Source organism: Poeciliopsis prolifica, unplaced genomic scaffold, assembly GCF_027474105.1.
Source record: "Poeciliopsis prolifica strain line A6 unplaced genomic scaffold, Auburn_PproV2 SCAFFOLD021, whole genome shotgun sequence".
In the NCBI taxonomy this organism is placed as follows: Eukaryota; Metazoa; Chordata; class Actinopteri; order Cyprinodontiformes; family Poeciliidae; genus Poeciliopsis; species Poeciliopsis prolifica.
The window spans coordinates 7,496,264-7,516,792 of NW_026562396.1; the positions used below are offsets into that span (position 1 = coordinate 7,496,264).

General features: G+C 42.0%; 1 protein-coding gene across 2 annotated transcripts; it reads left to right on the plus strand.

The window, feature by feature from the left end:
- The first annotated feature begins 862 nt into the window (after positions 1 to 862).
- loxl1 (lysyl oxidase-like 1) lies at positions 863 to 19,213 on the plus strand. 2 transcript variants are annotated; one of them, XM_055045129.1, is made up of 7 exons: positions 863 to 2,353; positions 6,962 to 7,070; positions 8,067 to 8,204; positions 14,546 to 14,702; positions 15,154 to 15,249; positions 15,628 to 15,743; positions 17,087 to 19,213. In XM_055045129.1, the coding sequence occupies exons 1-7, from the start codon at positions 1,294 to 1,296 to the stop codon at positions 17,091 to 17,093; spliced, it is 1,683 nt and encodes a 560-aa protein (XP_054901104.1). In that variant the 5' UTR covers positions 863 to 1,293; the 3' UTR covers positions 17,094 to 19,213. The 2 variants fall into 2 exon arrangements, with proteins under 2 accessions (XP_054901104.1, XP_054901105.1); XM_055045130.1 differs by lacking the exon at positions 863 to 2,353 and adding an exon at positions 3,153 to 3,400.
- The last annotated feature ends 1,316 nt before the right edge of the window (positions 19,214 to 20,529 follow it).

A 20,529-nucleotide genomic window follows, 5' to 3' on the forward strand; every position in this document is an offset into this window, starting at 1 on the left:
CCCATTGGAGTACGAAGCTTGTTCAACTGCTGCAGCCCTGGAAAAATGCTGCTTTTCCTTTGCTCTACGGCACAGTGGATCCTGGCCTGACAAGCCATGCCAAAGAAAACACAATTAGCAGCTGCTGAGTTTGATAACAAAAGAAATTCTGATTCTATCTATCATTACCAATTACATACACATAAATAGTTTGAATGTATGCACAGATTAAAACTCGCAGTACAACCACATGTGATTAAGGAGTTCGGGAAAGGAGAAGTTTGTGTGCGTGTGTGTTTGTGTGGGTTGGGATGGGCAGGGGGTTATGTGTCTCTACATGTGTGTCAGTGTTTGGTGAAAGGAAAGCATTGTGAGCTCTGTTAACTGACCTTGGTTTGGTTTTTCTTAGGGTGGAGTATCCAAATCACATTTTCCAACAAATTCTTTACATAAACAGAGAACTGTGTTTGAGCAATTGTGTTGTTTTTTTGTTTTGTTTTTTTTCTTCATACACTGAGGTGCTTCTTGCCTACATTTCTGGTTTCAATTAGACAGATTGTCATAATTAACAACTTCTATTTCTGAATGTCTTACAGATGTATGTTGAAATTGTGAAACGAATCTTTGAAACGCCTGCTGATGACTCTAGAGCACATGGCCAGAGAGAAACTGCTGAAAGTCTGACGTGCTGTGCAATATTTTCTGAATGCCTTTGCAGCTCGTGGTGTTGACTTTGGAAACCTCATGGAACCTTGGCTGCTACAGGCCAGGAAACATCACTAGCACTAGGGCCATGTGGGACCTCTCCTTTAAAAGAAAAAAAAAAGTTTGAGTTTTTTCTCAGCCCATTGTAAGCAATCAGGCAAATAGAAGCTTGCTGTTGTGCAGTGAACAGGCACTTCTTTCAAGAAGGCGGAGAGCAATGCTTACTCTACTGAAGGAAGAGCCAGTAGACCGGCAAGAAGTCAGGACATAATCCCGTTGCACCAGCAGACGGTTACACCAACAGTGAGTCTTCCGAAGCCAACTCGTACTCCAGTGGATGTTATTGCCTCTGAATGCAAATTCAAGCTCCTCCAGTTGCTGGCAAGCAAAGAGCAACAGATGCACTCAACCATAGGCTTACTTCGCAACCCTGTCTCAACACGCACACCAAAGCTGTGCCAACGGGAAGAGGACCCACATGTTTTATTGACAGAACCGCAAGTGGCTTGAACCTGTGGCTGACTGGATTTATTTCTTTAAACCATTCCACCTTTCTTTTTCTCTCTCTCTTTCTCTCTAGGGGTGAACCCCCGAATCGCTTGAGCCAATATGATGTCTGTTGCTGTGGTATGTGTGATGTTTTTTCTTGTGGGCTCAGGGGAGGCTCAGGTTGCTTCACAAACTCAGGGGCAAAGCCAGAGGCAGGGTCAAGAGCAGGACAGTTCCGCTACCCCCTGGAGACAGGTGATACAGTGGGAAAACAACGGACAGGTGTTCAGCCTGGTGAACAGTGGAGCTGAGTACGTTCCTGCCGGGGCTGGAGGCCAAGAAAGAGCTACCAGGGTCATTTTGTCAGATCCCCGTCCTACACGCAGACGTCAGGGAGGCAATCTCCGTAGGCAGGCTCCACCGAGGGGGTCCTCCGAAACGGTCCGTGGGCAGGCAAGGCATCCTTTCGGTTTTGGACAAGTGCCTGACAACTGGAGGCAAACCACAGGCAGCACAGGCACCAGCCAGTTCCACAGTTCCTCGAGCAGTCAGCGTCGTCCATCGTCTTCGTCTTTTTCCTCGTCTTCATATAACATACCATCCTACCCACAATATCCATTTCCCCAACAGCCTCCCTTCCAGCCTTTCGACGGCGGTTTCCCAGACGCTCAGGTCAGAAACTACGAGCCACCTTTCCAGCCGGTTCCAGGCGCCGGATACAGCGGAGGGACATTTGGGACTGGACAAGGGTTTGCTGCAGGTGGATTTGGAGGAGGTGTGGGCTCAGTGTTCCCCGGTTCTCCATCTGAATTCCCCGAAAACGGTTACTATTATTACCAGTCGTACGGCTACGGACCCAATCCAGTGATACCCGCAAGTGCCCCCCAGCCACCTTTTGCAGACGGTCTGGATCACAGGTACACCCACAGCCTTTTCAATGAGGAATCTGCCCCTGCCAGCCCAATCGCTGATGCCAACCAAGCGCTTCCTGTTTTGGTGGATAGACCAGGGGCTGCTGGGCAATCAGCAGTCCGAAGCCCACAATACGAGCAGTTTCCTCCCTTCGGAAGACCCCAGCCTCCTTTCTCGCAGCCTTTTCCTCAAGGCAGAACCTCTCCAAACTCTGCCGTAGAAAACTCTGGTACCAACGTTGGCAATGTGTATCGGGGAGCCCAAAGAGGTATGTTACGACTTAGTGAGTTATTTTGTAAGCATAGTTGGGCAAGTATTAGTAGAGAGCTGAAGTTAATGACTTATTTACGTTTTTGTGAAATCCTGAAGCATTTTGTTTTACATTTTAAAAAGATACAAGGTTCACGCTGTCTCTTACAGATTTGCTGAAGGTATTTCTGTCTCCAAGGAGAAAAGATGAAACGCTTCTCATCTGATCTCAGTTGTTGCTGTGCATATTAATATGAAATATGCCGAATCCACAGGGGAGTAGGAATGCCCACCACACCCACCTTCACCCCTGCCAGCGCACATTCGCATTTTTTTTTTTCTGATATTGCTTTTCAGTTTTGTCAGCAATCTGATGTAATCAAAATGAAACAGCTGGTTGAAAGTAAAGCCTCTTCTTTTCTCCCTTTTGTTCAATTGCAAATAAAGTGAAGCTGATCCGAAGTTCATTTTCTCCTGCCAGTGAAGTTATTGAAACCAGGTGTTGCGCAAAAGCCTGAACTTGTAGTGAGCAGACACAAAAACCACTTTGTTTTTGGAGGGGGGCTGGGTACGGAGTTACAAGAAAATTGACTTGTTCTTGAGGCATTTCGATTCTGGCAATGGCTGCGGTGACCTCATAAGTGGGCTGGTGTCAAGGGGTGTTGGTGGCTGACTTCTGGGCAGGAGGGAGGGAGAAGCGGTTCTACCCCAATCCCTGAAAGGAGGGAGAGTGGAAAGTCCCTGTAACACATGGGGTCCATTTCTTCAGCTACAGGAAATCAAAGAAATATTTAGTCAGGGTACTTGGAGGAGAAAAGCGAGCAGTGTGGAAGCCTGCTGTTCCAAAATGTTTATTGAACAAAGCAGGCACTTTCTGCGGATCTCCAAGCAACCGATTTAGATTCCTTTGAATGAGCGGGATGAAGACGTTTCTCTTGTCACTGGTAAAGATTACCACACCAGAAAGGATTAGAGATCAGAAAACACCAACAACAACATGGGTGCTCGAGCTCTGAGTGCCGGAGGCTGTGCACGCACCGAGTGGAGAGCAGATTCTCTAATGCAGGTTTATCCTTTTTGTTTCTCGCTACAACCTGTTGTCCTCCACAGCAGCCGCTCTGGTGCGCCGTGCGCTTCCCAACCATGGTTCATTAACCGCTTTAGAGCTGTGAGGCATTTTTAACATGCAGCAATAAAAAAAAAAAAAAAAAAAGTCATCATCGTGCATAAATGCCTTGGCGTGCTCAGTAATCACCGTAGTGTAGATTCTGCTGTTAAGAGCGTTTGAAAAGCAGACGTCTTTATTGTGCTACTTAGTGGTACAACATAAATGTTTTTTTACAGTGCTGTTATAACTTTTCCGATGTGATATCAAGAGGACAATTGTGTTTACGGGTTTTAGTACTCAATGTATCCTTGAATGTATTGTATGTATGTATCCTGGATGGGCTTCTGACGCTTGTGATTGCACTTAATTTAGGGTATTTTGAAGGTTTCTAATATTTTTAAAATATTGCTTCAGTAATTCAAGGACGCAGCACAATACTCTTGTCTTTGTCACTAAAACTGAATCACAGAGCAAAGTGATAAAACAGATAAACAGCCACTTGCACACAGAATCATCAATCCAAGGAAGTTTCATGTCTTCCCCTCTCAAAAGCTTGTTTTATTTAGAAATTAAACCCAACAGCATATTGAATTTGTAAGACCTGAGCAGTGACTCAAAGCAGGCAGTGTCCTTTAAAGATAAATAAAAACTATGTGCTGTTAGACCAGAGAACGCTGACGTTACCAGGATCCCTGTGAATCACAGAATCTCCACAACATTGCTGTCTGGACACCCCAACTAAGCTCAAACAATCATTAAAATACCACTGGCATTACTCTGTTCCCTCCAGCTGTACTGAGGATAACATTTGGTGTCAGTTAAAGCCAAACAAAGTAAATGTCATGGAGAGGACGTTTCTAAAGAGGAGCTCAGTGGGTGGAAATCAAAGAAGTCAAACTGTAGTGAGCGAGGAATAGAGACTTTCATTTCCCTCTGAAGTCAGAGTCGATTGCAAAATCGGATTCTGTGATTGATTAGTTTAGTGACCAAGCTAACTACTGCTAGGAGTTCACACTAAAAACAATGTCTTTCTCAGATTTGTACTGTGCCGACATGTTCGCCAAATGAGGTTTTATGGAGCTTTGTCCAAACGACATACTGTTGGAATTAAAAGTGGTTTGGTTTTTTTACTTTACGAATAAAATTTCTTTCATTTCCCAGGTGTATTTCCAACTTCTAGGAAACTTGCTGCCAGTTTTTCAAATTGAAATCTAGGAGATTTCAAACCCTAATTAAAACAGGAACACGTGATTAAATGGCAGTCTTTAATTAATCATGTGTCATATGCTGGTTAGCACCATGTCATCGGTCAGTGGGTTTAACATTGACCTGTCGCTCGAAATAAAATCCTCCCCTTGCACATCAATTTGGACTGAGGTGACCGGAGAAATGGTCAGAAGTTCAAAATCCGTCTTGTGAAACTACCACTATAGAAGGGGAAAATAAATACAGTAGTTACGAGAGAAAGTCAAATGTCTATTATTTCCTACCATCTAACAGGATGTAACTAAAGCTAAAACAAAAAAATGGAGAAGCCAGAAACCCTGCCAAGACTTCTTTTCTCTGTGCCCCACTTGGAGAGTGTTGTCGCTTACAGTTGAGGGCTGATCAGCTTTGGCTTCTCCATACACTTTATACTCCTAGAAAAGACCCACTTTCACATTTCAAAAGATTAGAGGGCAGAGAACAAATCCTTTCAAAGGAGAGAAGAAAAAAAAAAAGTTGGACTGAGAGTGATGCTTGGAAGCCTCAGTCTTTCACACTGGTTTACAGTCTTTACATGGTCTGCTCCAGGAAGCCTCCTGCTGCCCTACATGTCAGCCTCAGACAGACATGTCAGATTGGCAGTTTGCACAGACCCCGCAGAGGGCAAAGGCTGCACTTAAAGCTGCAGCTGAGGTAGGAAGACTCACGTAGGTGCGAAGTGCCAGGCAAATGTAGCAGGAAGTTTGCTTTCTGGGCTTTTTTCTCTTTTTTTTTTTGGCTTGCTTCTGTTAAGCAGATGGAATGGAAACCGAGCGAAATTTTTGAGATGGTTTGAACAAGTTCACATCAGGACTATGTCTGGCCTTCGTAAGTCAAACAGAAAAGTTCGATAAGTATTGACAGAGATCAAGTTGGCATAGCCTTTTTAGGTAATGTTGCAGGCATACAAACCTTTTCTCTGGCCAAGCGCGGTTTTTAAAACCCGCAACTGTATCGCTTAGGCACGGGCAGATTTCCACAGTCAACATACCAGCTCCTATGGTTTAAAGTTATTTTAACGAGATGCGAGAGAAAATATTGGTGCAACTAGATTTTTCACTTCAGCTTTATCGAAGCTGAAACGATAAGAGAAAGTTGTTAAGAGAAAGTTGAATTTGTCTGATTTTCAGTATCTCCACTGAGACCAAAATCGGACAATAATGGTATGGAAACTTGCTCTTATTAAGGTCAACATCTTTTGTTTGTTTGTTTGTTGTTTTAATTGCATTACTCTATAAAAAGCAGAGGATCAATATATTACCAATGTTAGTGATGGTCACTCAAAATGCATACGTTAGTCTGAGACCCAATGAAAATAGCAACACTTACGCGGCATGAGTAGAAATGTTACACCAGTCACCTACAAACCCATTCAGTACATTTATTTTAGTGATGTATTTCGCCAAGTGAGTCGTAATATATAATTAGTCAAACCTAAACTATATAGTAATTATGATTAAATAATAATAAAATAATAAAGATATTATTGACGTCAGACCAAAGAAAATATGTTTTATGCAGAAACGTGGTATTAAGCTTCATAAAAAGTTTAATACCTGTTTAAAGAATTTTTATCATTATTATTATTTTGAACAAAAGTAACTGAATAATGGTATGCTTTTTTTGTAAATACAGTGTGGTTTTTTATGTTCAGAAGACATTACCTCTCGTAAAAATAAGCTACATGTTGTAAACCGAATGAAAGCGAAGCTGAGAATGAGCTTATCACCAGACGTTTTTTGGATCCAGTGATTCTGCAAAACTTAGCAGCTCTGAATGCAGCTCTTGTGGCCTCTCTGGCTCTCTCAATCAACAACTCTTATTTAGTGGCTAGAACTGAAAAAAAAAAAAAAACACAACCTCCTATTAGAAAGTGATGATAAAATTCTGAGTAGCAGAATAATTAGTGTCTTAGTCTCCCTGATGTGACCCAGGCTTGAACTCTGGGTCCTGTTGCTCGGGTTTTTTTTTTTTTTTCTTTTTTCCCCACATCCTCAGTCCGCACCTACATATTTCACGGATCACAAAAGATAATGACCAACATGCTAACAAGCACCCCGACGGTGCTGACCTTTGGATCGCTTCGGATATACCTGGAACGACGGCAGCCCCACGAGTAAATTTGGCAGGTTAAATAACGTTCACTATTTTAAGGCCTAATTAACTCTTCCTGGATGAACCAATAACTTGGACCAGCTTGTTCTGTTACAGGGTTGAATATGTTGCGATGAAAACTTAGCTGTTCTTGTTTTGTTTTGTTTGTCATTGTTTCAGGTTTGCCTGACCTGGTTCCGGATCCAAACTATGTCCAGGCTTCAACATACATCCAAAGAGCCCACATGTACTCCCTCCGCTGTGCTGCAGAGGAGAAATGCTTGTCGAGGTGAAGCAAAGTCTGCATGAGTTTCAAATGGTGGACTACGCATTAACTTGAATCAAATTTGTTAACGTGATTTCTGGACTTGCTGTGTTTTCACGCCTGATCGTGGACTCTGTTCGATTGGGGAGCAAAATTGTATCTTTTGTGATATTTTCAGATGGCGTGGTTCTCTTTCATACCGTGCTGTGTTGAATTAATTAAATGCTGTGGGGGGGAAAAACACACACAAAAAACATTCACCTCCTCGCCTGTGGTGGCGCTGCAACAATAATCACTGAAGGAAACAACACCAAAACGTCAGAAGAAGAAACTTCTCTCTTTGCCGCCCGCAGGCCAATCAGTGAACAGGAGCGAAGCTTGCGTCACCCCCCCAAAAAAGCCGGTGGAAAAGCTCCGAAAACGAGCCGGGCCGGTGGAAAAGGGGCATAAGTGCTTATTTTTTTGAGATGAAGGTTTAATGTCTGGGCTGGTGAAAAGCCTCCTCTGAGCCCCAGGCCGGGCACTGCTGAAATGAAATGTGTCGTACCTATGGGTGCTCACTTTGCCCTCTTCCCATCAGAAGCGCACCCATTCCTCAAAGGCCTGTTTATCCTCTCTGCGTTTGCTGCAATCACTCACAGATGGGCTTTTGTAATTTGCCATCCACTCCAATGTCAACAACAGTCACAAGACGAATGGCTCACATCTTCAGTGGTTGTGAACCAAAGGATATGCCTCCCTTTTTCTCACGAAAAAAAGCAAACAGTTTGCACAAAAGAATATGTATCTTGTTTTGTTTTGTGTTTTTCATGTTGAAACAGCGTGTTTTAAGTTTTATCCTCTGTAGGATGAATTATTTAGCAGATATACTTCTGGCTCATAGTTTTCCAATTCTGTCTCTTTCTTTTTTTTTTTTACTTCCGTTGGTTTACTTATGAGAAACAGACATTCCTCTCCCGAGAAGTTGGACACGTTCCCTGATCTGATTTCTTTCCCTCCGTGCTTGTCTCCATTCTGTAGCTCTGCCTACCGCCCTGAGACCACCGACTATGACGTAAGGGTCCTGCTCCGATTTCCGCAGAGGGTGAAGAACAAAGGCACAGCTGACTTCATGCCCAACAGGCCTCGTCATACCTGGGAATGGCACAGCTGTCATCAGTAAGTCTTCTTTCACTTCAAAAAATGCATTTGATGAAGGTGTCTGATGCTCAGCTGTGGTTTCCAGTGAGTTGTAACTCTGCTGAATTGTTATTATTATAATTAGTGGTTCAAGAAAACGTGCTTTCGTTGAAATATCCGCTGCCTTTGTTTTTACACCGTCTTGACCTGCTACCAACTTTTTTCCAGCAGACAGTTTCTCTCAGTGCTTTCTGTTTTTCAATTAGTGTGAACAGTTCTGTTAATGATCTGTGAACTTCTGTATAAATTACAGAAGAGCAGCAAACCGCCATTTGGAATCGGTGCGGCTATTCCTTCTTCACGGTTTTATTTTACTTTCTGCGAACAGTAAAATAACATATGCATGTTTACCGTACAAAACCAAATCCACCATCGCAACGTGAACTGCTTCTGTCCAGGTCAAAACATTATTTCCCTGTTGGCACATAATTTATGTCACTTTTGGCAAACATATTTAAATGCTTTTTTATTATTATTATTTCACTCCAGTTATTCTCCCTCATACATATTTTATGATGGCCAAATTCCAGATGTGTTCCTGATAAACTTTACTTAACAAGGTGGTTCACAAATGATTTGTAAATCAAACTAACTGCTCTGCAAACTGCGTTCCTCGAGCCAGTTTCAGAAATTTCTACCAGCACAGCTGAACTTCATGTCAACTTCATCAGATCGACTATAATCCAGAACACATGTGGACTCAAAATGTCTGAATGCTCAAGTCAAATCAAAAGGTATTTTAGTATTGCTTTAACACTGTGCACTCCTGCAGCTGCATCCATATTATTGGAGTCTTTTGGATCCTGTGAACATGCTTCCTTCTGACAGCCTTGTCTGTTTTTAGTTGAATTTTACATGAAAACATAGTTGTTTTTTTTTCTTTCAAGCCTCGAAACCTAAAAGTCGAAGAGTGAAAACAACCAGGGCTCATGTTTTTTTTTTTTTTTTAAACTTCTCTGCAAATGAGCTGACGTAACCAAAACACTGGCATTTTGGCATCCTGGCCACAGAGGACGCATATTTTCCCCGACGTTGCACAAATCGCTCGGCAACTTTTATCTCGCATCCAAACAAATCACCCTCCAAATCCAGGCTCTCTGTTCCTGCTCTCATCTCGGAGGACTGTTGAGTGGCCGACAGGAAGTCGGCAATGTCGTCGCTGCCTGACAGCAGTCTGGCATCTACGCAGCGGTTCCCAGGAGACGGATAAACCGGGCCGATCGGTCCACTGCCTGTGCGATCAGAATCACGAATCAATACTTTTCTTCCTGTCAATTCATCACAACACACCAGGAGGCCGCTCGAGTACGGCGGAGCGGATGTGGGTTTCTGGGACAGCGTTTTGGTTACAAAGAAATCTCTTTTCACGTGGCGAAATGCACTAGCCCAGATTCTTACAATAAACTTTGCTGCCCTACTTTTTGTCGAATATGGCGTGTTGCTTTTCCCTGTGTTCACCCCAATCTCCTGCACTGGAGTAACAAAACCAGGGAAGTGAAGCGGCGCTCTCCTGAGAATCGAGGCCTTTGAAATGTCAGGAATTGTGATTTGTTTTTTTTTTTTCTTTCTTTTTTTTTTAAACCACCAAAGACAAACATTTTCACACACTGCACATGGCCCGTTTGAGTAAGAACGGAAAGCACGGGCGGTTTCTATTCATGTATGTTTTTTTTTTTTAGGTTGCTAAAATATTTCCTGAATCCTACACTTTATCTGTTTCGCTCTCTTATGAAAGCAGTCTGGTGTTTGTTCAGGTTCGTGGACGTGTGTCCCGCTCACACATTTCTGATCTCCAATGTCAGGATGTGGTGTAATGGTTCCTCTGAGCAACATGTTATCGTCACCCGTGTTTTATGCGGACCTGGAAAAAGGTTGAAAAAATGCCTTTGGACCATAAAAACGGAGTGGATTTTTTTTTTTTTTTTTTTCTGTACAGTACGTTTATGAGGCGTTCTTTGAAATCCTGTGTGTCTTGCCAGCACTACATTCTCAGCAGGTTACATAGGCGGTGAGGGGATCCAGGATTCCAGGGAAGCTGGGGACACATCCAGGCAGCTTATCGTCTTGCACCTCCGGCTTTCTAACCTGCTTTCTGTCTCTATCTCTCCTTTGTCCCTGGAAATGACAACATAAGGTATAAATAATAAACTCCAGGCAGCCTTTGGAAGGCAGCTTCCGGAACAGAAACAATGATTGTACTTTAATCTTTTGGGTTTTACAAACACAAACCTTTGGAATGACTGCATGCCATATGTTTCTCATTATGTCCAGAGTCTCGCAAAAGTACATTTTAACATTAATGTAATTTCCTGGGATTTTATGTTCCTCACCGGCACAAAGCAGAGTATAATTGTGAAGTGGCAGGAAAATGGTCCAAGGTTTCCAAATGATTACAGATGTGATGGATATTTGTTCATCCATCTTCTGTCAGTAATTTGAGCACCGTTGTTGCAGTCAGGTCTCTTAAGTCCACTTCTGCCAGATTATCCACCAGACTGTCAAGAGAGTCAGATCTTTGATGATCATCATTTGCAAACTCTCTGAAGCTCTGTCAAATTTAGTGGAGAATGTCTGGTCTAACATATTTTCAGGACCAGCCACAAATTCTCAGTTCGATTTAGGCGCTAAATGTGATTGGGTCACTTTAGAAAACAGGCCTCTGTATAAATTTTTCCTTGGCAGCTCTAGGTCAGTAGCTCTATGTTGTTCCGCTGGAAGGCCGATCTCCCTTTCTCCCTCCAAGGCTTTTTCAGCCACATATTTAACTTTATCCGTCTTCTCATCAACTCTTACCAGCTTTCTTGTCCTTGCTATAGAAAAGCATACCCATAGCATGATTCTGCCGCCACTATGTTCCTCTCTGAGGATGGTGTGTACTCAGGGTGCTGTGCAGTTTTTGTTTTACACCAAACATAGAGTTCTGCATGTTCACCAAACAGTTTTGTTTTGGTCCAGTAGGAGCGAAAGGTCTGCGATTTGTAGCAAATGAGACCACAGAGTTAAGTGCATGACTAATAGTTACCCTTCCATAAAATTCTGCCTCTGCCAACATTACCTTGGGCATTTTGACTAATTTTGTGAGGATTATTCTCTCTCCCCGGGTCGGATGAACAGCCATGTGCTGGTAGGTTTGTGAGGCTGTTTCTGTATTTGGGTGAAGAGCTGAGCAGCTTTCTCTAATTACAGCTACTTGCTACGGAGCCCCTCGGGGGAAATTGGGAAAAACGTTTCTTTCGCGTTACCTCGCAATACGCTTACTGTAATGTTCGCTGGTCCATGTTGCGTACCGTCACAAATGTCAATTTAAAATGTCAAACGTGTATGCATTCAAAAAGCCTCAGTGAAAACGTGTTTATTATTCTTAACTCTTGGGTGCAAAGAACTGATTGAAAATCAATTTATTCACTGCATGTTTGAGTTTGTTTGTGTGAAGGGTTGAGATGGAACAGCACATAAAAACAGCCCTTTAAACCATTCAGACCAACACAAAAGAGAGAAACCCTGCAGTAATAACTCAGAAATACTCCAAATAGTTTAGAAGTCATTTTCTTCTTTCCTACTTATACTTTATATCATATGTTTGTTGATACATTTCTATTCTAACAAAAAGATATAAAACTTAAGATATTTAACAAATGAGATTTTAGTAGAAATGTACAAACCTCACAAGAACCTTACATAGTAGCATTTACCACTCGGATTTGTAGACTAAGATTCGCTACTGTATCTTAGTCGATTACATGAAATTTCCATACACAAACGTTGCAGCATGTGAACATTTTTAAGACTTGCGTGCCCAATTCCTGTTTTCAAGAGCTACCGTCCTACAACTTTTAGCTGCAGCCATGCTCCACATACAGCCGGATCCAAGACACGAATTCCCAGATTGACAGTCGTTCAGCTCTGCAGAGGCCTGGCAACAGGCCATTCATCTGACGCCGCGTACCGAAGAACGGATGCATTCAAAAGCTGCAGGATAGCAGCTCATACAGACTGGACCGAGGCACCCCTAAGGCTGTGAATTCTTAAAGCACTATGAATCTTTAAAAAGACAGATTCAGGACTGTTAGCGTGTCGGCGCGAGGATAAATTACATTACCCAGAACCGTGACAACACTATGGTGTTCTATATTCCATAACTTCAGACAGGTTTCTGCCTGGATGTTATTTTTAGTCAGTCACCTGTCTCCCGAAACATATGAGTCCTTGAATGTCTGCTTGTTCCGATAGTGGAAAGCGCACACGTTCCCTTAAAAGTCAACTAACAATCTTTAATGACTTTTCCAGTAAAACTGGACACTGCTTTGAGTCAGGAGATGGAAGTGAGGCAAAAAGGGCAATATTTTTATAGTCTGGGATTTTCTGACAAAAAGAGACTGAAGGAGCTGGTTACCTCACTGACATATTTAAAGTCACCAGCACTTAGTCATATGTGTAGGATGTAGAGTTACAGCATGATGGGGAAGAAAAAACACACAAAAATAGATGGTTTTTTTTTTCTCGATCCATTTGCTTTCTTGAATTTGTTTATGATTCGTGAGACTAGTGTTTCAATATGAATACATGAGACGGACAAAAAAGTCCCTGTGTGTCGAATAACCGCAGAATTGCACAACTTGAAATTCTGAAAATAAACTTGCTCAATGGAAACATGCCGAGTTCTGAAAAAACTCCAGTTTTTTTTTTATAAAAAGATTTTGCTCTAGGATGAGTTTTTTTTTTTTTTTTCAGTCGTATCAAAATAGATGTTTTTCATAAAATTGTAATGGAAACACTTTTTTTCCGCGCATCACATGAGTCATGTGATCAACAGCTGGAGGAAACCCTGAAGAAGACAGCAGGAAATTTGACCAAACCTCTCATAGCATCACACGGTTTATGAAAAAATTGTGTATCATTTGAACCTTATGAACCTATCGGGCTTCTGTAAAATCGCCAACCGCCGACGACAATTTCCTCAAAATGCTGCCGTTACTCGCAGGTATTAGGTGTTTGTCTGAATGAGATGCCAACATCTCATCTGACAGCTGATGAATGTGCACTAGCGCCATGGCTGAATTATGAAAATATATTTGCAGCTGTTTACATAACATTGCTGCCATGATTTTTAATGACTTATTGCGTAAACAAGCTTATTTTCGCATAATTTTTATTCAACTTCAACACCGGAATTGCCAAACTGTGTATTTTTTTTTGGGGACACGAGCAGAAAACAGACAAAGATTTGTGCACGTGTAATGGAAACGCAGCTGATTTTGTGCATAAAGTCGCCAGTAGCGACAAATAAAAGTGGAACTTCTCTCTCCTCCACTGAGTTATGTCGCTGTCATTGCCTGCGAAAACGCAAACTCGCAACCGAGCAGCGCAATTACGAGCACACCGGGCTTGTAAAAGTGAAAAGCAGCCCGGGGGTCACTTTGATACTTGGGAGACGCACCAACGCACACAGCAGTTAACGCCTCCGATGATTTCAAATGGACCAGCTCATTGACTCGGTCTCTCACCAAGAGTAACTCCATGATTCATGCTACGGTTCAGCTGAGAGTCGATCAGTGGCCTTGTGTATCCAGGCTTGCCTAAGCTCCTGCAGCTGTGCAAACACGCATCCACAAACAGACGCACGCCGCGACGCACACACGCAGACCCTGCCCACACACACACACACACGCGCATATTAGCCGAGGCAAACAAAGATGCTCTCGGCGGCGCCGGCGACGCGCAGGCCAGTGCGCAAATTCCCACACACAGACGGCTCTGATCTCTCACAAGCTAATTAACTAAAAATGGGTCCATCGTCAGGGTGCCGATGCCTCGCTTCAGCTATGCTTTAATAAAAGCATTAATTAATATCCATTATCCACTGATCAGTCGTGATGATGTGCTGTCAAGGTGCAGCGTTGCTAATGAAGACGTTACCTTCCCAGGTCAACAGTTTTAATACACACAACATAAATCTGTTACAACCACAAGTTACACTGTGAGCTGCTTCTGTTTTATTTCAGGTAACTATCATTACAAGTGTATATTTAAAAAGTACTAAACAGTTTGGAGTTTTTATATTTGGTAGACATGACAGTGTGGCTTGTTGAGTAGCTGGTTGAGAAGTAAGTTGAACATCTATAATATCAATACATGTTTGGGTCTTCTCAGTCTGCTGCAAAGGGTCAGTAGAAAGAAGTATGAGAAAGACGAGTGTCCTAAGATGCACATACTGTAACAGGAAGCTGGAAGTCCCAGAGTGATGGAAATACACCAGATTTCAGCCCTTGACCCTTCTTGTTCTTTCACCCTCACGTGTCTTGAAATGTGTCTTTTGACAGGCATTACCACAGCATGGACGAGTTCAGCCATTACGATCTGCTGGAGGTCGGCACGGGCCGCAAGGTGGCCGAGGGACACAAGGCCAGCTTCTGCCTGGAGGACACCACCTGTGACTTCGGTCACCTGAAGCGCTACGCCTGCACTTCTCACACTCAGGTAACGTCACAAACTAAAGTAGAATCATCAGCTGAAAAAGGGCCTAATTGCAGACTGTAAATCTGCAATTATATGTCTGCAAAAACAAATTATTGGCTATTATTTTAGGAATAGTAGCTTGTCACCACTAGCGTATAGATGTGTGTTTTAATGGTGAATGAATGAATGTAATGTGAGGCACTTTGAGTTAAATAAAGTGCAATAGAAGTACAGGTCATATCAGAGTGAAGAGCAGGTCAATACAAATACACACCAAGCCTATTATATTTTTTTGTTAATCCAAGACAATCAGTATAAAATCCATTGAACAATTTGTGCTTGCAACATGAAAAACGTGGTAGACCTTGACTGGGTCGGAATAATTTAGCAAGGCCCTGTGTTTGACCCCAGGAGCTCAGTCCAATCAGTATTCTTTTCAAAGTCTCTGCCCCTTCCCCCGCTGCCTCTTCAGGGTCTGAGTCCAGGCTGCTACGATACCTACAATGCTGATATTGACTGCCAGTGGATCGATATCACCGACATCAAGCCTGGGAACTACATACTAAAGGTGAGAGTCTGCAGAGAGCTGGGTGTGCATCGAAACATGAAGTTTGCAGAGCGCGCGGCTGCATTTCATAGAAACGGCAGCGGGTCAGGGCCACATAAACAAATCGATCCGATTCATAAAGTTTTCAGCTTTCAGGTGAGAGACTTTTTTTTTTTCTTTTTTTTTCTCGGGCTGCAGTTTACTTCCTGAATTGTTTGTCTGGTCACATTTCGTGTGCCTCGGAAAAGGCACACAAAAAAGACGAGTTAAAATTAGTTTGAGAGCAGCACCAGGTTGTGCTTGTGTGTCGTTTGTCCCTGAGTTTTGACATCATTCTGAACGGCTTCTCCTTTCCTGCGTGTGTGTGTGTGTGTGTGCGTTTCTTTCTTTACCCTCCAGCTTGTGGTGAACCCCAAATTCTTGGTGCTCGAGTCGGATTTCACCAACAACGTGGTGAGGTGCAACATTCACTACACCGGGCGATTCGTCACGACAAACAACTGCAAGTTAGCACAGTGAGTAAAGCACACCACAGAGTACTTAAACCAAAACAGCACATTTTTGTTTTTTTGTAAGTTAAACCAATACTCTTACCAATCGCGTCACTGACACTCGTCTTTTATAAGAGAGCAGAGACTAAATACCCTGATACGGGGAGCCTCGTAATGTTTTGAGACACTTAAGGAACTTAATGGGTTCCTGGCTAAAATATTTGATGGTTTCATGTATTATGCTCTCATTCTCCCATGAAGATTAACAGCCTCTCAAAGTCTGATATTTTCCCTCAGAAGGGGCTCCCAGCATGTTGAACTTGCAAATAGCTCTATTAGAAAGTGTATCATTGCAGTAAATTACTCCCAGATCCTCTCGAAAAGAGCTTTCACAGAGGTTCAAGTGCTGCAGCCGGCCTCTCTTATGTGTGAAATAAAGACTTGTTTGTCAAAGCACGTCTAAAATTAAGTGAAACGCGCCGGCTCGGTTTAAACGTCGACAGGAGAGAAAATTGGCGTCCTTTTAGGCAAAGGCTTAACGAGCTGCCGCCAAAATCTAAAAGATGAATTAAGAATGTATTTTGTTGTTTTTTTTTCCCCACTTTTACCTGCTTTCAGTGATATATAGGCACTGACCGCGAAATTTTAGATGCGTAAAAAAGAAGTCAAACCAAACGCTCAAGCTTAGAAAAGTGTCAGAAGAACATATATATCCTTTAAATATGACCTCGAATATGTGTACAAAAAATACACATGATTTGGTCTGGTTCTTTCCAAAATGATAACCTTTTCAGAAAGATTTGAGAGTCTAAATAAACACTTTGACTGTAAAAACTGTCGTCTCAAATTCGGACTTTTTTTTTTCATCATATTTTCTTATATCTCCAATGTTTTTTTTAGTCAGAATGCTGATCTTTTTTCATTGTACAAGTAAAATTGTTTTAGATATGACAAAAAGCTAAAAAAGTATCACAATTTTTTCATTAGAAAATCTTGATCAAACGCATTTGTCTTAAAGAAAGCAAACGTTTTAAAAACATTCCCTTATGGACTTTAATCCGTAGGCTGGCTGTAATTTCACCTTTGCATCAAGTACTTCAGATTTTCTCACTCTGATTTAATTTAAAAGACAAACTGGACAGCATGAAGGTTTCAAATTCTGCTTCCTTTTTCCCAAACATCCTATAAATAACAAATGAAGATGAACTCCAAAATTGAGCATTGACAAAATGTCATATGGCGTACGTGTACGAATAAGATTATGTGGAAGTGCAGCATGCAGATTTTTTTTTTCTTATTCAAATGGCACAGAAATGTTGCTAAACTTCCAACAAAAATGTAAAAAAAAATTCTGTTTTCCTTCACAGGTCTTGATCCAGCAGAGGAGTTCTGCCACATTGTCGTGATATTCCATTGAAATGTGAATGGAATCCATTTTGTTCTTGGTTACATCTGATTTTTTTTTTTTTCTGTTTGATTTTTCTTTTTAGTTTGGTGCTTTGGGATTCCTGAGCCAACAGCAAACCAGAGTTTCACTAGTTCTAAAAACGCCACAGTCTAAACATCCCCACTTTCCCCTTTTCTGCATAATTCATCTCACACATTGGCATCCCGATAACGCACCAGCGGCCCGCGCAGCCCCGCATTTCATGCTAAGAGCGCTCCGCTTTTATGTGCTTCAAATAACAGCCTGGCTCGGCTCCGCGGCCGTTCACATCACTGGCTCCTAAAAGCCGTGTTTACTGTATTTCCGCGCAGTTGAGGCTCATTTCAGCTACAATCTAACAAACGAAATTAGGGAGAGCGATGGTCCGCATTCATCCGTACTGTGTGGCAACACACAGGAAAATGCCCGGCGATTCAGAAGAGCTATAATTTGTCAGTTTGTGTTCGTCTGTCTCTCTTAACCACCTTAGCAGACCAGCATGGGATCCTGTGATTTTTTTGATTCTCTTCCGGTCACGTCCTGTTAAACGTGTTGACAGTGAGAAGAAGACATCAGGACTAATTTGCATGTGTTAACATCAAGACGTAGCGTTCGCTAACAGGCCACGGAAAGCCTGACTCTTTGCAAAAAAACAAAAAATAGTAAAACATGGGAGTTGCATATCTTGGCAGAAAACAGTGCTTTTAAGAAAACAAGACTTGCGGTATTTTTTTTGTTTTGTTTGTTTTTTCTGAATTATTATTAGCCTTTTTTATTTGTATTTCACACTCCTACACTGGTCAGATGGCACATAGGTCATCTCTACCTTTTTAAAAGAATGTTTATACAGATATTCAACCAATGCATGACTTTAGTGACGGAGCTCATTTTATGTAACTGATTGTAATTTCCTTATTCGCTTTTATCTGTTACTGTAATTGCTTGGTTTAACGTTGGTGTCTTTTTTTTTCTCAATTGTATAAAAAAAAAACAAAAAAAGAAACCGCCGCTGCAGATACTTTACGTGTGATGCAGGCAGTGCAGAGTTGCAGAAAGCCTTCTCTTCCTACCTCTCCTGTTGAGCGAGTCGTCATTTCCAAGACCTTTCACCCGCGGAAAGTTTTAAGTTAGAAGCGCGAAACCCTGCTGTGTTTGCTGAGGTAATTGTTTTAAGTGACTCCTGCATGGATCAACTCTAATTTGACGGCAAAACCGCATCGCAAGATGAACACCAACAACTTTTACTAACTTTTTCTACAGAAAGCACTTTGTGGTGACAAGCTTATCCTTATGTATCGATAATGCATTGGTCAAATAACGCATCGACGTGATTTTTGGAAACATATTTTATATCAAGTTCAGAGCAGGTATACTCGTTACTGGAGGAGTTTCATTTAGTACTGTAAATGGTCAGATCTTTTGATTTGATATTTAGTAGCTTTAAAAAAAAAAGCATTTCTTGGACCTTAAATGTCACACTGTAACATACAGAATGCTTGCAAAGGAGAGCATGCGTCACAGCTTAACGGTGCCATGTCAGAGCTGGACTGTGGATCTTTTGGTTCGCACAAAGCTGGAAGCTATTCATGTCAAAACTTTGCTTAGACCCTTAGTGTGAAGTTTACATGTTATTACATGAATTTGTACACCCTTTGCCCGCCTTCCTGGAGCCCTGAATGGGAAAAGTGAGTGAAGCGGTTAGCTCAAGTTATTTTTATTTTTATTATTTTTGAACATCTGAAATTCCAAAGAGAGTAAACTAAAGACGTTTTTTTTTTTTTTTTTTTTTTGTGCCGACAAATATTTACAACTGTGTTTGATATTCCCATGCAATAATGTACAACCTTTAACTTAAAAAGATGTAACTTGTACTGTAACGATAATTGAAATGGGGTCCCGACTCGCACACCTCGTTGTTAGACTTGCATAGACGAAAATGAATGCAAACACCAAAGAGTCCGACGTTCAATGGAACAGAAACCCTTTTGACATGTTTTGATCCAGTGTTGTAATTTTCTAACAGTGAAATGTAAAAAACAACAAAAAGCCAATAAATACGTTAATGTCTTCTTTGTGTTATGAAATTGTGTCGTGGTGAAGATGTACTGGCATAGAGTGATGAGGACGGGTAGGAAAATTTCAAACCTATCCTGTCACACAAAAATGTGTCTTCATAGAACATTTACGTATGATATCTGACCACTGTGTGAATACAGTACACTGAAACTTTAATCTTTGAAGGAAGATCATCTCTTTACCACAAGGGAACTGCAATGGTGAGTGAAACCCCATTCTTCGTTTGCAGACTCCATCCAAAGTAAATATTCAGTCTACCCAATGGGTAAACGGTGACTGTTTCCAGTTGAAGAACGTTGCCACACCATAAGAGAGAAGACAGCACCACACTTGGTACACTGGTTAAAAAAATTTAAAAAAAAAAACATACCAGCCCCTTGTTCTGTGTGTTGGTTCGTACAGAGGGTTTGGACTCTTCGCTATTGAGAAACGGTTCCTTACTACTCTGTTGAGGTTTTAAACTTCATCCAGTCGTCAACGTTTGGCCAGTTCGACACTATGACACTACGACAAGGGAAACTGCCCGCGCCACAAACCACCGTCCTCCACTGCGAACAGAGACGTGCCAAGTCGAACGAGGCGGCTGATAACATCAATTCAACATTAGGCCAACACGCACTGAAGGGCTCCGTTCACTAAACGTATTGTCACAGGACTCTGAAACAAGCTTGAAAAGAAAGCTTGATGTAGAAATATAAGCGGACATTCCAGGTTACAATGCGTTTTGGAAAGCAGAATTACAAAAACAAAGTTTGAAAAAGCCTCAAAAAGTAACAGCGAAGGCTTCACAGGGAATGTCGGTTAATTCTCTTAGCGGCAACAAAAGACAAGATGAGTGTGGAGGGGTGGTTGCACATCTGCTCTGAGGCACATTGCTCATGGCAGTTGTATTTGGTTGCATCTAACTAAACAGTTTACCTGCTAAACTGGGGACTCAGTGTAATAAGTTTCACTTGTGAAATATGGCATTTGAACAGCAGAGACATTCCTCACGCAGGAATTTCCTGCCTCCCGGAGGAATTAGGACCCTTGATCCGATTGTTTTGCTCCACTGTTCTCTTTCTCATTTGCTTTCTGCCCCGACAAAACCCTAACTCCCCCGAATCCCTTCCCCCTACATTTGTTTCAGGCCTCCTCTTGGTCTGAACTGTTTGTTCCGGCTGTTCACACAAAATCAACAATTTCTGCCGCTCTCTCAACAATGCTCAGACAGTGTGTGCAAACATTGCACTCTAGCTTGTCCTTTGCTTTGCACTGTTACTGGAAGAACAGTGCAAAACAAGCAGACATATGATAAAGGAGAAAAGC

What these genes read in the sequence shown, in the direction of transcription:
- loxl1 (XM_055045129.1), top strand. Translation starts at nt 1,294, where the DNA reads ATGATGTCTGTTGCTGTGGTATGTGTGATGTTTTTTCTTGTGGGCTCA. An exon ending in GAATGGCACAGCTGTCATCA is followed by an intron (nt 8,205 to 14,545) that starts GTAAGTCTTCTT and finishes GTCTTTTGACAG; the next exon opens with GCATTACCACAGCATGGACG. An exon ending in CCTGCACTTCTCACACTCAG is followed by an intron (nt 14,703 to 15,153) that starts GTAACGTCACAA and finishes CTGCCTCTTCAG; the next exon opens with GGTCTGAGTCCAGGCTGCTA.